This window comes from Uranotaenia lowii, chromosome 1 (assembly GCF_029784155.1).
Source record: "Uranotaenia lowii strain MFRU-FL chromosome 1, ASM2978415v1, whole genome shotgun sequence".
NCBI lineage: Eukaryota > Metazoa > Arthropoda > Insecta > Diptera > Culicidae > Uranotaenia > Uranotaenia lowii.
Window position 1 is genome coordinate 163,557,081 of NC_073691.1, and position 17,282 is coordinate 163,574,362.

At 34.0% G+C, this 17,282-nt stretch overlaps 2 protein-coding genes across 2 annotated transcripts in view; one reads left to right on the forward strand and one right to left on the reverse strand.

Moving 5' to 3' along the window:
• LOC129744339 (tubulin polyglutamylase TTLL5) overlaps positions 1-17,282 on the reverse strand; it is a 168,159-nt gene that overhangs the window by 141,165 nt on the left and 9,712 nt on the right. The gene's annotated exons all lie outside the window — the stretch shown is intronic.
• LOC129738096 (uncharacterized) lies at positions 14,614-17,189 on the forward strand. The gene is made up of 3 exons (XM_055729283.1): positions 14,614-16,209; positions 16,519-17,029; positions 17,095-17,189. Exons 1-3 carry the CDS (start codon positions 14,614-14,616, stop codon positions 17,187-17,189), a joined length of 2,202 nt encoding a protein of 733 aa, XP_055585258.1.

Consider the following 17,282-nt stretch of genomic DNA (forward strand, 5'->3'; position numbering starts at 1 on the left):
TTCGCTGAGCTTTAAAATGCTGTTTATCACTGAAAATAGCATGAAATCCGCACAATATGAGTATTGAGTAAAAAAGCTAAACTTAAAAAAATGCAGATAACTACTGAAAATGCCATGAAACCCCTACAATATGGGTAATAGGTAAAAGGGAACTAGAAAATTAAAAAAAGTCTAATTTCGCTACCTGATGCAATCTTGAAATCCAAGATGGCAGCATCCTCAGAGATTTAAACTGCTTTAAATGACTTACAATCGCATGAAAACCCCACAATATGGGTATTGGGTGAAACGGCTAAACTAGTAGTCGGAGAACGAAATTCTACTCGTTTAGCTCTTTCACCCAATACATTACAATGGTTTTCAAACTTTTTCCATTCACCGCCCCCTTTTGCAAAATTTTCGAGTTCAACGCCCTCCTGGAAACATTTTTAGAAAATCTTAAAATACTGATGATCTTGATCGTTGAAAAACCATTAGCTTTTGGCTTTATGTTGTTGTAAAACTTAACACAAAATTCAGTCAAATCTATATGAGGCCCTCAGAGCCAAAGGGCTAGGTAGGGCATTATAAGTGTAAAATGGTCCATTTTAATTTAATAATGTCAAACGATTCTTCATATTTTCAACTATATTTCGTGATTTTTCAGAATTTTAGAATTTAATTTACATACTATTTCATCCCAGAGAAAAATGCAACTTTTCGAAAAATATATAAAAAATGACCAGACATACAAACAACTTAAAAGCGCGTTTTCTCGAAATAAGCTTTTATTCACTTATATCCTTTTGGTTCCGAGGGCCTCATTTTGCTTCAAACCTCTAGCAACGATTAATTCGCACATTTAAAATAAAGATGAACAAGTGAGAACATAAAATTAAAATTCTCTTGCCTAAAAAACTTCTCTCAAATTTTCTTTCCAAAAAGCTACCACTAAATCACAGATCACACCTTTTACACCGATTTTTTCGAAGGTTTTATCTGTTTATCAGTTATCAAGCCTTGCCATCCAAAATTAATCGTTTTTAGTATAACCCAAAATAATCTTACAAAACCAGATCAACATGAAGAGGGTTCAAAAAATCTGTGAAAATATAAAAAGAAAATCTTTTAGATTTCATTTTTAGAATTAAAAAAAAATGGAGATACTGGAACAAAAATTTGCAGGAGCTCTATAAAATTATTGATATTTTAGTCTTGAATCTGATGTTTAGTTCTGTAACGTAATTTCATTGTTTTGCATCGTATTTAATCGTTTTCATCGTTGTTTTGTGATTTGTGAAAATATGAATTACGACCTCAAGGAGCCCCCAAGGAGGCGGTAGGGAAATTGAGCCGAAAGACAAAATGGCCAAAAAACAGAAGCGTTTTTGAAAAAAGATCGTGACCATCCCGGTTCGAATAATTAAAACTTCACTATGTCAGCTCAATTTAAGCTGATTTTAAGATTCATTTAAAGTAATAAAAGTTTTTAGTTTCCAATATCATACGCCATAAATTGAAATATAAGTAAAATTTAAAAAAAAAAAGATTTTCTTCTTGAAAATCATTGATTTTTTTTATTTTTTTTTACAATTCGTTTATTTGAAACGGCTTAAAAAAACCATTGTTGTTCTACTGAATAATTAGCTTATAATTATAAAACTGGGGTGATAAATTATGTAATCAAAAAACATTAAAAACAATGAACACTTACTTAACTTTAATTTTTTGGGGTATTATCACATTAAGAACCGCGGAAAACATACCACGAGTGATTTCAGAAATTTGCTGAGCCGTATTTCAACATGAAATGGATTGAATGCGCAGAATGCAACTCTTCAGCTATTTGAAGTTTCGTATTTGATTTCTTATAATATTATTTAAAAATAAAATTTCACATTTCAGAGTGTTGTGCTCAGGGTAACAAAAAGCGTAAAGTAAAAGTCGATATACCTCAGATTCGGTCCTGAATATGTTGAAATTCTATGATTAGATACTAGAATTGGTCACCCTATCAGCTTTTTATTATTAATTCATCTTTATCGGTTGGAATTGAATGTTATTGAACAGAACGGCAATTTTTTCATCAAAATTCCTTGATTCTCATGAAAATATGGTTATAAAATAATTTCAAAAAAAATTATGAAGAGTTGTCCGGTACAAGTTTGTATGAAAATGCTCCTGGAATGGAGCATTTTCATGCAAACTAAGGTTGCCGAAAAAAAATCTGTGTTTTTGAGAAAAAAAAATTTGACTTTCTGTGATTTAACCCAAAAATTCTGTGATGGTTTTCTGTAATGCTATTTTCTTTAATTTCATTGAAAATTCATGATATATTGGGTCTTTTTAACATTTTAGTTGGGAAAAATCAATTAACATTACCAATCTTATCATACTTTTCTAATCCAAAGTGTGAAATCGAAATATTATGTTGGTCAAAAATATTATAATTTTGGAAATCCATTCCAAATTTTAAAAAAATCTGTGAATACTGTGAATATTTCGCAATTCTGTGTTTTGACCCGTTTCGACTAGACTTCATTGAACAAACTATTTCGCATCTATGAATAAGTTCAGAAAAGCATTGGATGGTATGAAAAAAACCTAGTAATTGCTTTTGCTAAACTGAATCGAGCAGTCGAGCAGTCGCTTAAAGCAATTGCTTCGGTTGTTATGAATAAAGTTTTTTTGACAGCTGTTTTCTCAGTCAGGAGCTTTTACTTTTAGAATAAGCTAGTTTGGTATGAAGAAAGCTCAAATCTGAAGCAATTGCTCGACCAATCTCCTAGCAATTGCTTTATTTTCTAAGCATGCTCGGTAGCAGACTTTTCCAATAAAAAATTCTTTAATAACGTCATGAATTTATCAAATTAGCAATATTTCACTTCAAAACAATTCATTTTCAACATGGATAAAGAAAGTCGAAGTGATAACCCAACTTTTTTCATATTCCTGTCGTTGTTTAAAATCATTCGTCTAAGATGAAATAAACAAATCAATTAGTAAATATTTCAAATTAAAAACAAATCGGCTATCGTGGAAGAAGTGGCTCAAAGTTGGAAATAAATTGTTATAATTTAAAACATTATACAGATCTCTCATTTTTATATATATATTTTTTTATAATTCTAAGATTTAAAAAAAATCTAAATTAAAAGCGGGCCTATTGCCTATTATTTTAAACATCGGATTATCCCGATCCAAATACATGTGGGAGAGCTTATGATAAATATTAAAGTTAGGCCATTTTTCGTTTGACAATATTCGAATATGTATGTATTCATTTTTCTTTAAACATCAAAATACAAGCACGCATTAACAAAAAAATTCCGGTCGTTCTCACACCCACCACCCGTTTCGTCGACTTCAAGGCTACTCTAGCCGTACTTTTCAATTTTCTGACCGTCTTCTTTCATTTTACTATAGAAAACTTCAGATTCTGCTGGTTGGATAGCTCTATTTTTCGAAGCAAAAGCTATGTTCTAAGACTTTAGTACACATCCGCTAAGCAAATGTTTATTCATACCAAACTAAGCAAATGCTTTGGACTTTTGCTTTGATTGATTTCGAGCTAAGTAAAAGCTACCGAAGCAATTGCTAAACCTTATTCATACCACTAATTGTGTTTTCACTTGCTTCAATAATTGGGAAAAATGTTAACTTAGAAACAGTGATGGTAAATTTCGCCCGTCACGCTCGACCCGACTAGTTTTGTTTCATCAAACGACTGGCACTGATCTCAATTTACGGAGCCTCACTACTCGCATGACGGATAAAGCACGACAACAATCAACATTTCTCCATCATCGATTGGCGAAGCTCCTACACATGGTCAAAATTTCTCCTGAGAGTGACTGGCAAATCTCTTCACACTTCGATCGGCTGCTGACGGCAGGTACAACTAATTGAACGACTTGCTGGCAGAGAGCAACAATAGCAATAAAAAACTGAAAACGAGCTTGCTGGCAGGAGGGGATTTTTTTTTATTATCTGACAATTTGCGCCGGGGGTCTTCAGATTTTCCCCAAAATTGAAAATTTGGTTCATTTTTGCGACTTAAAAACACATGTATTTTTTCAGATTTCTAACATTTTTATTTTTTGAGTTAGCTTCGGTTAGATTTTTTTGTAAATAAAAAATAACCATTTTTCAAAGCTACATAACTCTGTTGTTTCTCAACGGAAATTATAAAATAGCACATCAAAATGCATTGAAATTTTATCAGCTTTCCAAATAGAATAGTTGAAAAAAATTAAATAATGACCTTCAACATGAAAAGTTGTAAATAAACTTTAAATGGCGTCTAAAAGTACCGTCTGCACCACCGAATATTTTGCAAAAAATACCATTGTGTAGCTCGATTCATGATGCAACTTTCATCTGAAGACACCAAAGTGGGCCATTAACACCTTGAAGAGTTATGAAAGAAATAATGACAATAAATCTCTTTTTTTGCATCGGAAACAAACGATGGTCGAACAACTGCACTCACATATGGAGATAGCAAGCACTTCTAACAACATGGAAACAAAAGAACTTACCAAAGCAGGTAAAAAACACTACTTTTTCGTGCTTTGTAGATTGTTTGCAGCAAAACTGACTTTGAAATTTAACCAAAATTTTGAGTATCGTATTGTTTAAGTGATATAACTAATAATGGGAATGTTGCTTTTAAAACCTGGTCACATACTATGTAACTTATTAATTTTTCGATCAAAGATCATTGTGAAGCATAATCAATGCCAATAGTAGAAGGTTCAGTTCCTGTGTTTGGGATCACAAAAATGTGATTAAAAAAATGAAATATAGACGTGCTATACATAGTTTTTATATCGGGAGCTAAGCACTGGACACCACAATTCTTTCCCATTGATCAAAAAAGTATGAGAAAGTGGCACAAATTTTGTAGAAATAATCAAAGAGCTCAGTATGGCCAGCCCAGGCTGTAAAATGATGGAAATATGATACTTTTACCGTATTCGTTTTCTACATTCGCCCAGTTTTGAGGTTTACCATACTAGAACTAACATAATTCGTCGTCAGCGTTTTGCTACCTCGATCGCTCACACACGAATCTTCAGTGTTCCACCGTCCATTTTAAATCAAATCTGGGGAATTAAGGATGCAAAACTTACCGCATAAACTTCTAAAAATGACAGTAAAATGTGCATAACTTGTTGTGACCTGGTGCAAAACTGGGTATAAACAAATACGTTAATAGATTTTTGGATATAACATGAAGTCAGTTAAGCTGCAACAATCTACCGCCCCTTCTTTCATAACAGTCCGATATACAAAAATAAGCAAGCGAGACAATCAGCTTTTACTGTTTTGGAATATATTTTTTACTTGTGACCACCACTTTCAGCATAAACGAAAATCGATTCTCGGTTGTCATAATAAATCGTTAGGCCTGAAATTTTCGAAATTGGCTTATTGGTAAGGTCGAGAGTGCCATTTTTATTCATTATGGGACTGTTAATCGACCATATTTGAAACCTTTTTCGAATCTACTAGCATAACAGTCCCATACAAAATATATTTTTCTCACCAAGCTACTTTCTAAGACTTGAATTTGATCATTTTTGAACTTCTAAATGCAATTGTAAGAAAAAGAAACATACTTTTACAAAAATATATCATGAATTCCACATTGTAAGTTGAATCTTTTTACGATTTTTGGTTGCATCCGATAGTTTTTCGCTCAGGAAGTCATTCCTATGAAAGTCAGATCTGCCTTCGAAAACTAGTGTGCATCATTCGACATCAAGTGAGTTAAAAAAATGTTTAAAAGATTCAAAGCAATAAACCAAAGACTATTTCGCCGAAAGAAACATTGAAAAGTAACCAAATCCGTGGTATTTCACATATGGGACTGTTATTCAGGTATATTTCGTATAGGACTGCCACGAATTGATTTTTTTTCGAAATTTCTAGAACAAAACCTCTTTTTTCAGTTTTTTATGTAGAAGCCTTATGTTGACCTAAAATGACGAAAATTCATGTGGGACTGTTATGCGAGTAAGGGCAGTCTGAAAAGGACGAAAAAATAGTGTTTTTTACCTGCTTTGGTAAGTTCTTTTGTTTCCATGTTGTTAGAAGTGCTTGCTATCTCCATATGTGAGTGCAGTTGTTCGACCATCGTTTGTTTCCGATGCAAAAAAAGAGATTTATTGTCATTATTTCTTTCATAACTCTTCAAGGTGTTAATGGCCCACTTTGGTGTCTTCAGATGAAAGTTGCATCATGAATCGAGCTACACAATGGCAAAATATTCGGTAGTGCAGACGGTACTTTTAGACGCCATTTAAAGTTTATTTACAACTTTTCATGTTGAAGGTCATTATTTAATTTTTTTCAACTATTCTATTTGGAAAGCTGATAAAATTTCAATGCATTTTGATGTGCTATTTTATAATTTCCGTTGAGAAACAACAGAGTTATGTAGCTTTGAAAAATGGTTATTTTTTATTTACAAAAAAATCTAACCGAAGCTAACTCGAAAAATAAAAATGTTAGAAATCTGAAAAAATACATGTGTTTTTAAGTCGAAAAAGTGAACCAAATTTTCAATTTTGGGGAAAATCTGAAGACCCCCGGCGCAAACCCGTCAGATAATAAAAAAAAATCCCCAGGAGCAACAATAATAATAAATGCGTTTCTTTTTCGTCATCGGTCGTTTGAATGCGATTGCTTGACTAGGTTTTTATTTTAGCTTCAAATGAATGGGGAATGATTGACTGGCAAACGAAGTGACTGGTCGTTAAGGAACAGTCAATTGAGTTTGACGGACCAAGAGGCTTCACAGTCACTGCTTCACGCCTCATGACGATGACTTTTGCCAAGCCTGCTTAGAAATATCTTTTTGTCAACATGTTTGCATATTTTACGTTCAACAAGTGTTTGTTGGAAACTGATTTAGTTATTCAACTAACGAAAATTGATTTGTTTCAAGGATTTTCATCTGGATATGTATTAATCTGAATTGAAATGAAGATTGAAATTAAAAAATAGAAGCAAAAGAAACTTTGATAACTGTTAGCCTTCTCGGCGCAAAAATCTACATTTTAAGGTTTTTTGTGATCTTTATATGAATTTCTAGAAAATATTCACACCACCATCGAAGCATAAACAGATTTTTATCTCGATCCATTCATTTTTTTTTTTGAAAAACTACATGCAATCGATTCCTAATGAAAAGATAAGGTCTGTTAGTTGAAATATTTAAAAGGACCCTCATCACAAAAGAGAGAAAATTGCTTTGATTCAGTTGAATGACAAAGTTTAAATATATTTTTTTCACTTTTAAAAATTATTCTTTCCCTTAATTCACTGGGTTACAGCTTATCCATATGAATTTTATTTGCACTTTTTACTTAAAAAAAATAGTAATTTACAGTATAAAAAGTCGCCAGATGCTGTTTGGCATCACTTCAAGTTGTAATGTGTCATGTCTACAAATTTAGTATATGGCGAACAAATTATCAACATGGTTTTAACATGGGAACGTATTTGGGTACGAGATATGTTTCAATGAGTGTCTGTCTGCATTGCAGTGTTATGATGAGAGAACAAAGGGAGTTCCATGTGAATTGCTTCGAATAGCTTGAAAACTTATCAAACCAATCAGGGCTTCCATACAAGTATGTTGGCATGAAAGGAAGAGATGTTGTTTGCATGCGAAAAATTTGAGACCCTTCCTTATTTCTGGGTAGAGTTGGAAAGAAGATCTTTATTCATATCATATTTGGCATAATTTTAAAACTTATCAGACAAATAAAGCGAAATGTTGCGTCATTTAGATACAAGAAATGATTTAATAGCAGGGTGGCCACAACTTTTTCATTTTGAAATTCCCGGTTTTTTCCCGGTTTTCCCGGTCATAAATTCATGGTTTTCAACTTAATTCATTGATTTTGCTGCATTATCACATTTATATTATTGAACACTTAGAGGAACTCGATTATATTTTATGGCTTTATTCAATTTTTTTAAAACTGATTAAGAAAACATCCCACACAAAATAGTTATGTTTTTAAAAAAGCTGGAGTTACCTACACTATAATGAATGTATAATACAGTTGCGTTCAAAAAAGAATGAAATCGCATGAAGCTGCACACCCACTTCCAACTTTGATAAGCTACCATTTCTCTCTCGGTTTATATTTTTTCATGAAAATTTTACACACTCTAGTTCAACGATTCAACTAACACTCCACAAAATTTGAAATCTTTACAATGAGGGGAAACAAAGATACAGCTATTCCCGTAAAAAAGGGAAATTTGGAATTGCTTCACTAAATTTGCTCTATCTTTGACAATTTTCATTGAAAAACCTTGAAATTTAGTCCAAAGATGTAAAAATGTTTGATCTAATACCAGGTCAAGTTTCATCAAAATCGATGAACGTGATCAAAAATGGTGCTGGATTGAAGATGAGGTTCATTATCGCTCAGCAGACGATTTCATTCTTTTTTGGACGGATGTTTGTATGGAAAACATCGTAATCTATGTATTCTTGGTATTTTCTTTCACAAATCCAACATTTATTACAATGAATGTTGTAAATTGACAAAAACTTTATTCTTGCTTTGTTTAGAAATAGAAATTGTTCCAACAGAGCTGGTATTGGAACAAAAGAGCGAATAGAATATTCGCTTAAATCGTTGATCAAATTTGTATATCGGTATAATTAGCAGGTCATTTCTTAAACTCTTTTCTTCCCCTGTTGAAACATTTTCTCTTTCGAAACAAAGTACAAATGAAGTTTCAAGCAATTCCCAACATTCTTTGTGAAAAATGTTGGTTTTGTTAAAGAAAAAACCAAGAATACATAGATTACGATGTTTTCCATACAAACATCCGTCCAAAAAAGAATGAAATCGTCTGCTGGGCGGTAATGAACCTCATCTTCAACCCAGCACCATTTTTGATCACGTTCATCGATTTTGACGAAACTTGGCCTGGTATTAGATCAAACATTTTTACATCTTTGGACTAAATTTCAAGGTTTTTCAATGAAAATTGTCAAAGATAGAGCAAATTTAGTGAAGCAATTCCAAATTTCCCTTTTTTACGGGAATAGCTGTATCTTTGTTTCCCCTCATTGTAAAGATTTCAAATTTTGTGGAGTGTTAGTTGAATCGTTGAACTAGAGTGGGTAAAATTTTCATGAAAAAATATAAACCGAGAGAGAAATGGTAGCTTATTAAAGTTGGAAGTGGGTGCGTAGCTTCACGCGATTTCATTCTTTTTTGAACGCAACTGTATATTTAATAGCTATTTTAGTTCCATACTTGCAAAAAAATTCACAATTTTTTGGAAATTGATTTGAAAGAATGTAACTTTAACTAACTGGATTTTTAACCATTTTTCAAAAGTTAACCTAAAATTATGAAAAACTAGAGACGGTAGAATCTCGCTTTTTGATAGTTTTGAAATACACAAGAGAACAAATAATCCCTCAAGAGGATTTTTTCCAATTTCATCAAAGTGTATTGTGTAAGTGTATTTTGCTACTTCGGAATTTTTACACAAAAAACTGAACTTCTCTGATGTTTCGAAAATAAAATACTTTTTATATGGCTCATAGCTCGTAAACATCCGGAATGTTCCTACAGTTTCAGCAAAATTTAAAGATTAGAAAAGAACTACTACCACCACTAAAATGTAGAATAAACTCATTAAAAAAAAACTTCTTCCGGGCCTCAAAATTACAAAACAGCTTAAAAACTTTTTCGCAATTTCTTTGACATTTTCACAAATTTACTAAAGACACGAATACAATTTTTTTTAAATTCTTCAGAAATAGACCTTCACAAAATTTATTCTATTTTGAAAATATCTTGAAAAGGCTGTATTTTTTGTCAATTCATTAAAATAAAAACTATATATTTATGCACGAATTTTTTGCAAATCCGTTTGTTTTCAAATAGTTGTTCTCTAACTTTATCTACATTTTATTCGATGAAAGTATGACAAAATAATAAACTATTCACGATATATGTACTAACACTATAAACAAAATTATTTTAATGAAAATAATGATTAATAGAGATTTATACCAAATACATTCCCATCCGGTGCTTCGTGATTTTTATAAAATAATATTTTAGTCTCTAGTTAGTATGTTTCTGTTGTTTTATTAATTGTTTAGTGTTTTAAAAGTCCTGCTTATCATTTTAAACACAGTTCAACAAGTAAACGAAAGATGTTTGAAAAAAAAAATACAAAATAGCTAATATAATAACTTGAATTAACAGAATTACCCACTTTGAAAAAAAAATGTTAAGTTTAAGTTAAGCTTTGCATATCATTTAATTTATCTCTTTTCAAATTCACAAATTTGATCAATATACAAACATTTGAACATCCTTAAAATAATTTTATTATTGGAAGTTTATGAAAAAAATTTCGGTACTTCATATTTCAGTAATTGGATGAACTAGACCAATTTATTATATGTTCAACTCTTTTTCATTTTTTTATTATGTCTGCAACTAGCTTGAAGACATAAAAACAAGATCAAATAGGTTTACTAATTAAGATTAGCATTATAGAATTTTCAATTCTTGAAATGTTCTCACATTCACCGATAAGGCCGTAAAAAATTAATTTCAAACAAATGGGTTTACGTTTTTGAAAATGGTCAATCGGGCGTTCAACAGTAATTCTTTAACAAAAATTTCAAAGTCTTTGAATAAATCAATCGAAAAAATGACAGCTTGTTAAAGAAATTTTGGAAAAAAGCATGACTTTTGATAAATCCAAATTTCAAAAGCATTGAAAACTTTTGTATTCATGTCATTAGGAAACTTGTGAATATAGATTAAATGCACATATTTTTTAACAAACAAAGTCATATTAAATTCATCTTTTGGTTCAAAAATTCTAAAATGTCAAATAAATTACCGAAAACTTGTAAATTTTTGAGCATTTTATGATTTTGAGATACCAAATATTTTTTTTTTTCAATAATTTTACTCTACATATTAGTAGTAGAAGGGGTTATCTTTATCTAAAAAAAATGTAGAAAAATTTGCAAAAAGTCAACGATTTATAAACCATATAAAAAATATTTTAACTTCCAAAACATCAGAAATGTCCTGATTTTTTCACATGTACTTCATAACTAGCGATGAAAGAAATTGTTTCCATTTAAGTGTTGCATTGTGTAATGAAACAAAACCTTTTATTTTTCAACGTTTGAATACATGGATACACGAAACTTTTTCACAACCCGTTCGTTTGATGACAGAAAGTTTCCTACACAGTTCCGTTCGTAAAGATGATTTAAAGATTTATTTTTAATTGTTTCATTGTCCTGTGTTCAGCTCTGAAAATAAACACTTTCACTGGAAAATTTAAATAGAAGGTTTTTTTTACATTTAAAAATTGGCAGCAAAGAGCTCTGAAATCAAATTAATACTTTGATTTATTTCTTTTCATATGATTGATTAATTTTTTTAATAATTCTAATAACGTGCGGCACAAGAACAAATTTTAAGCGGCTTTTCGAATTTCAATCTCATTTTTAATTTGTTGTTCGACCGGGAATAATTTTGAGGTTATGTATTGGCTTTTCGGTCTTATCAGGTCAATTATAACACTTTTTATATGTGCTTCATCCAACGTTTCGAATTATATTAATTCTTTATCAAGGAACTAAAATTAAATACAGGAGCATAAAACATATTTTCTCATAATTAATATTAACATTAATTACTCACTCGGACATTCGTGTTATTGTCCAAAGCAGATGCACTCCTACAGCGTTCATCAATCGTCGGGATTCTGGCTATAAATTTTGAATTTGAACTCTCATTTCATGTCGGAAGTGAGGAGGAAAGCTTGCGTGTGACTTACGTGTCCAATATTCTGGTATCGGCCAGGGCGTCGGCGCCTACTCCGTCGTTTTGGAACACGTCCGTGGCAAAACTTCTATCACTCGACTCACTGTTTGTTATTATTGTTTGAGTTTTCTTTACCGCCAGAACCCGGCGTCCATGAGTGCTTGCGAGTGTTTGCGAGAGAGTGAAACACTCCGCCGCACGAGATTGCTCTCCCGTCTGTGTCGCTCTGGATGTTGACGGTATTCGGGGTACTTTGTATGTAGCACATTTCGAGTACCTCTAGGTGCCTACGGTGTTTGTTGGAACTGTCTAGGACGGTGGCTTTATCGAAGTCAAACATGTGCTCCTGTTCGAAACAATGTTCAACAACAGCTGACTGCCGCAGTTCCCGGATGCTGGGGTTTGACGCTGTGGCCCCTGTTGCTAATATGCGTTTCAATTTGGTGACATCACATTTATGTTTCGACATTCTAGTCCGTAGTTTATAGCTGGTCTGCCCAACATAGCATTTGGAGCATTCTTCATCTCGTTCGGGAGCGCCTGCGCATGGGATATGGTAGACCACATTGGAGCGATCGATCGGCGATATCGGATCTTTGACCACAGGCAGTAGGCTGCGTATCGTGTGCTTTTGTGTGGTGCCGATGCGTACATGCGGGTAATCCGTCTTAAGTGCGCGGATTACTTTTGCAGTTAGGCCGTCGATGTGTAATATGGATCGCAGGGCCGTAGGAAGAACCGACTCATGGGGGGGGTTTTGGCGACTGATTTTTTATGAGTTTTTGCCCAACAATGCACGAATACAAAAAAAATGAAACGAATTATGTTTGTATGTTTATTCAATTTTAAGTACTTTTACATTAAAATTTTGCGTATTTAATCGTTACTTTAGAAAATTGGTCCTAAATCTAGAAAGTGAGCTAAATTTGCTTCCATTGATGGTTAAAATCTTTGAATTTTTAAGAGTCCGATGGATGAAACTTTGAGGATTTGAGCATAAAATAAGCTTTTTTTAGGAGAGTCTTCCATTTCTTTAAAAAAAATATATCTAGCCCAAACTATTTTTCAAATTCAAATATTTTAACCTTTGATGAAATAAATCAAATTTCCAAAAAAAGTAAGAGATAAAAATCATTAGATTTCGGGATCAAATTTTCAAATGTTTTGAATATAATAATGAAGGCTCATTCTACGAAATGTAACACACCATTTGCCGTTACGAAATTATCTGTGTTAAATAAGCAGAATTTTGTCTACTGGTTTCTGAAATATAAAATACCAAATTTTCATGTCCTGAATGTGTGAATAATGTCAAACAATACACTGGGAAAATATAAAATTTTGTGCTGATTTTTAGGTGAAGATTTTTCTTTACCAGTAAATATTTTTTATGAAGAATCAATTCCATGATAAAAATCCTGTGGATGATTTTGTTTAAAAAAAATGGGTTTTTTACGGATAAAACAAAAAACTCAAACTTTTACCATTAATTTGTGATTTTAAGCTGAATTGTGTTTAGAAACTAATTTCGTTTAAAAAATTTAAATGTAGAAGTTAAATTGACAAGCAATTTTAACGCATTAAGAACCGCGAAGAAATCTATGACGAGAAACGCCAAAATTCAGCATTCTATATCTCAGAAACCCCTGGATTAAATTTAACATTTTTGATTAACGGCAAATTTTGTATTCAATTTTGTCGAATAAAGTTCAACACTTAAATACAGTCCATTCAAGTTATTCTTCGAAGTGTAGAACAATGTTGGCAAGCGAAAACGGGATATCTCTAGCACTTTTAATTTTTATCCGAATTTCCATACGATTTCTGAAATGTACAAAATATACGATTTCCGAATCTTCAGATCAGAATTTTATAAGCCCTCATTCATGAATTTAAATTCTGTAGTTCAGGTTTAATCTAAATTCACTATTCAAATTGATTATTTTTTATCTTCATTGTGAATCAGAATTAAAATATTAATTTAAATAGATCTGAATCTTACTTTTCAATTTTGGATTGCCATTGCCGAAGCTTTTAATTTTCGAATTTTGTGTAAGAATTAAGCTCAAGAACTACGACTTTGAATATAAAACAAAATTTTTCTTTGTTTTATATTCGGAAAACTATTATCAAAGTATTGAAAATACATAAGATCTCGAAAAACATGATTCAAATTTGATATGAAATTCAAAAACGAAATTTAAACCATGATTTCAATGCAGCTTTTCATCATCAATAAAGAATCAAGAAAATCAAGAATCCTGAACAGGATACTGAATCCGAAATACGAAAATAAGAATACAATTCTGGTTATGGGAATTATGGAATCAGAACCTTCGAAATAGATTTAATTTAACTCGAAGTTTCATATTCAGACCTGAATTTCGAGTGAGAAAATTTTGAATAATTGTTGCAGAATTTTGGACTTGAGATGGGTTTTTGGGGTTTTGGCATTAGTTTTTAGACTAAATTGTTACTCTTGATTAATCTTACTTTATTATCATAAGTTGGTTCTGAATTTAAAATTTTGAGTGTAGAGTAGAATAACTTGCTTGCTGTTTTGGATCCTCATGGGGGGGGTTTAACCCCCAAAACCCCCCCCGTTCCTACGGCCATGATGGATCGGTAGTGTTGTGTGGGTGTATCTTGTGTGTTTTGGGGGGTGTCGGTTTCGTTCGCTTTTCGAATCAATCTGTTGATCAGGGTCTTCGGGTAATCGTTGATTCTCAGATTCTCATGAATTAATTTGATCGCCTCCTCGGGGGGAACATTGGTTGAAAAGATGGCTCAATTCTACAACCAGATTGACGATGAATACGGTACCGAGGCAAAACATTCGCTAAAAATATACGCCAACCTAAACCGAAAAATGGGAAACATGACGGCTAGAAAGGATTTTCTAGTCAAGTGTCGCAGAACGGGTTTGTTTCCCCCACACATCACAGATGTATTCCGATGTGTCTACACGCTGTTTGAAGACAACAGCCCCTACCTGAATGAGCTCAACAGGAAGGTGAATCGGTTTAAGAAAGCAATATTGAGTTTAGAAATAAGGCAGACGTTTTATAAACTGAAGCAGATTACAGACAACATGAAACATACACGCAGTAACATAAAAAGGTTGATCCCAGACGGTGGAAGCGATCCCTTTTTCGCCAATCAAACCGCTTTCCAGCAAAAGCACCTACAAAAACGCGCGGCAAACACTGACCGTAAATATCGAAAAATCATAGATAGATCGATAAAATCCCTCGAACAGAAAACGCCATCACATAACCACCGGGCGTTTTTCAACAGCACCACGGTAGAAGTACCACAACCTGTGCAACTCCTACTGAGTCTGGGATCCAAGTTCGCTTTACCATCTACAAATAACAAACCATCCACATTCTACCACCTAATAGCAGACATCGAAGGCATTATTGAAACAACAGAAGACGAAGAAGTAAAAGTACGCAATCGCAGTGCAGCAGCCAACCAAATTATGAACCACATCCACGCGCATAGAAACATTACAGGATGTAACCCGTCGGACAACTTCTACAAAACCGCAATAATCGCCACAAGACAGTTCTTAAAATCATATCCGAATATCATCGTACTGGAAGCCGATAAAGGTAACATTACGGTGATGATGAATCGCGAGGATTATGACAGAAAGATGCTGGCGCTAATCGAGGACGAAAACACCTATTCGAGCCTCACACGCGACCCAACAACCGGCTTTCAAACCAAAAACAATGAGTTTGCTAAACGATTAGCAGATTTAAAACTAATAAACCGAGCCACAGAATTGAAATTAAAAACGTATAAAGCTACGGCGCCTTGCATTTACGGGACACCCAAGGCACACAAGGAAGGTTTACCTCTAAGACCAGTAGTACCGTGTATGACGTCACCATCTTACGAGCTGTCTAAACATGTGGGCCGGATACTCCAAGCGTCGATCAACAGCAAATACAACGTCAAAGATTCATTTGAGTTCTGCGAATTTATCAATGACGTCGTTTTGCCTCCAGATCACATCCTTGTTTCGTTCGATGTTGTTTCCCTGTTCACATGCATCCCCAGGGACCTCGTTTTAAGCAACATCATCAACAATTGGGATGCCATAAAGAAGAATACTAACATCAATTTAGATATGTTTCTCGAAATTGTAAACTTTTGCATGACCTGCAGTTATTTTAGGTACAAAAACAAATTCTACAAGCAAATATACGGAACGGCGATGGGCAATCCAGTTTCTAGTCCGATAGCTGATTTTGTCATGGAATCGCTCTTGGACAATGTGACACGGACACTCGATTTCCAGATACCAGTTCTAAGAAAATATGTCGACGACCTACTGCTAGTTTTGCCCCGCGAACATGTTGAAAAGGTAAGAGAAAAGTTTAACCAGTACCACCCCAAAATTCAATTTACGGTTGAGATCGAGTCGAATTGTCGTCTCCCGTACTTAGATTTAGTATTGATTAGACAACCCGACCAATCAATCAAAACCGAGTGGTACCAGAAATCAATAGCTTCGGGACGATTTCTCAACTTTCGATCAGCACACAACACGCGCCTCAAAATCAACACAGCGTTAAATTTTATAAAACGAGTCAAAAACTTTTCAACCAATGTTCCCCCCGAGGAGGCGATCAAATTAATTCATGAGAATCTGAGAATCAACGATTACCCGAAGACCCTGATCAACAGATTGATTCGAAAAGCGAACGAAACCGACACCCCCCAAAACACACAAGATACACCCACACAACACTACCGATCCATATTACACATCGACGGCCTAACTGCAAAAGTAATCCGCGCACTTAAGACGGATTACCCGCATGTACGCATCGGCACCACACAAAAGCACACGATACGCAGCCTACTGCCTGTGGTCAAAGATCCGATATCGCCGATCGATCGCTCCAATGTGGTCTACCATATCCCATGCGCAGGCGCTCCCGAACGAGATGAAGAATGCTCCAAATGCTATGTTGGGCAGACCAGCTATAAACTACGGACTAGAATGTCGAAACATAAATGTGATGTCACCAAATTGAAACGCATATTAGCAACAGGGGCCACAGCGTCAAACCCCAGCATCCGGGAACTGCGGCAGTCAGCTGTTGTTGAACATTGTTTCGAACAGGAGCACATGTTTGACTTCGATAAAGCCACCGTCCTAGACAGTTCCAACAAACACCGTAGGCACCTAGAGGTACTCGAAATGTGCTACATACAAAGTACCCCGAATACCGTCAACATCCAGAGCGACACAGACGGGAGAGCAATCTCGTGCGGCGGAGTGTTTCACTCTCTCGCAAACACTCGCAAGCACTCATGGACGCCGGGTTCTGGCGGTAAAGAAAACTCAAACAATAATAACAAACAGTGAGTCGAGTGATAGAAGTTTTGCCACGGACGTGTTCCAAAACGACGGAGTAGGCGCCGACGCCC

Bases quoted from the DNA above. Each gene is read 5' to 3' on its own strand.
- LOC129738096 (XM_055729283.1), top strand. From the start codon at position 14,614: ATGGCTCAATTCTACAACCAGATTGACGATGAATACGGTACCGAGGCA. The intron at 16,210-16,518 runs GTAAGAGAAAAG...GATTACCCGAAG, and splicing joins CCCGCGAACATGTTGAAAAG to ACCCTGATCAACAGATTGAT. The intron at 17,030-17,094 runs GTAGGCACCTAG...GTCAACATCCAG, and splicing joins AGACAGTTCCAACAAACACC to AGCGACACAGACGGGAGAGC.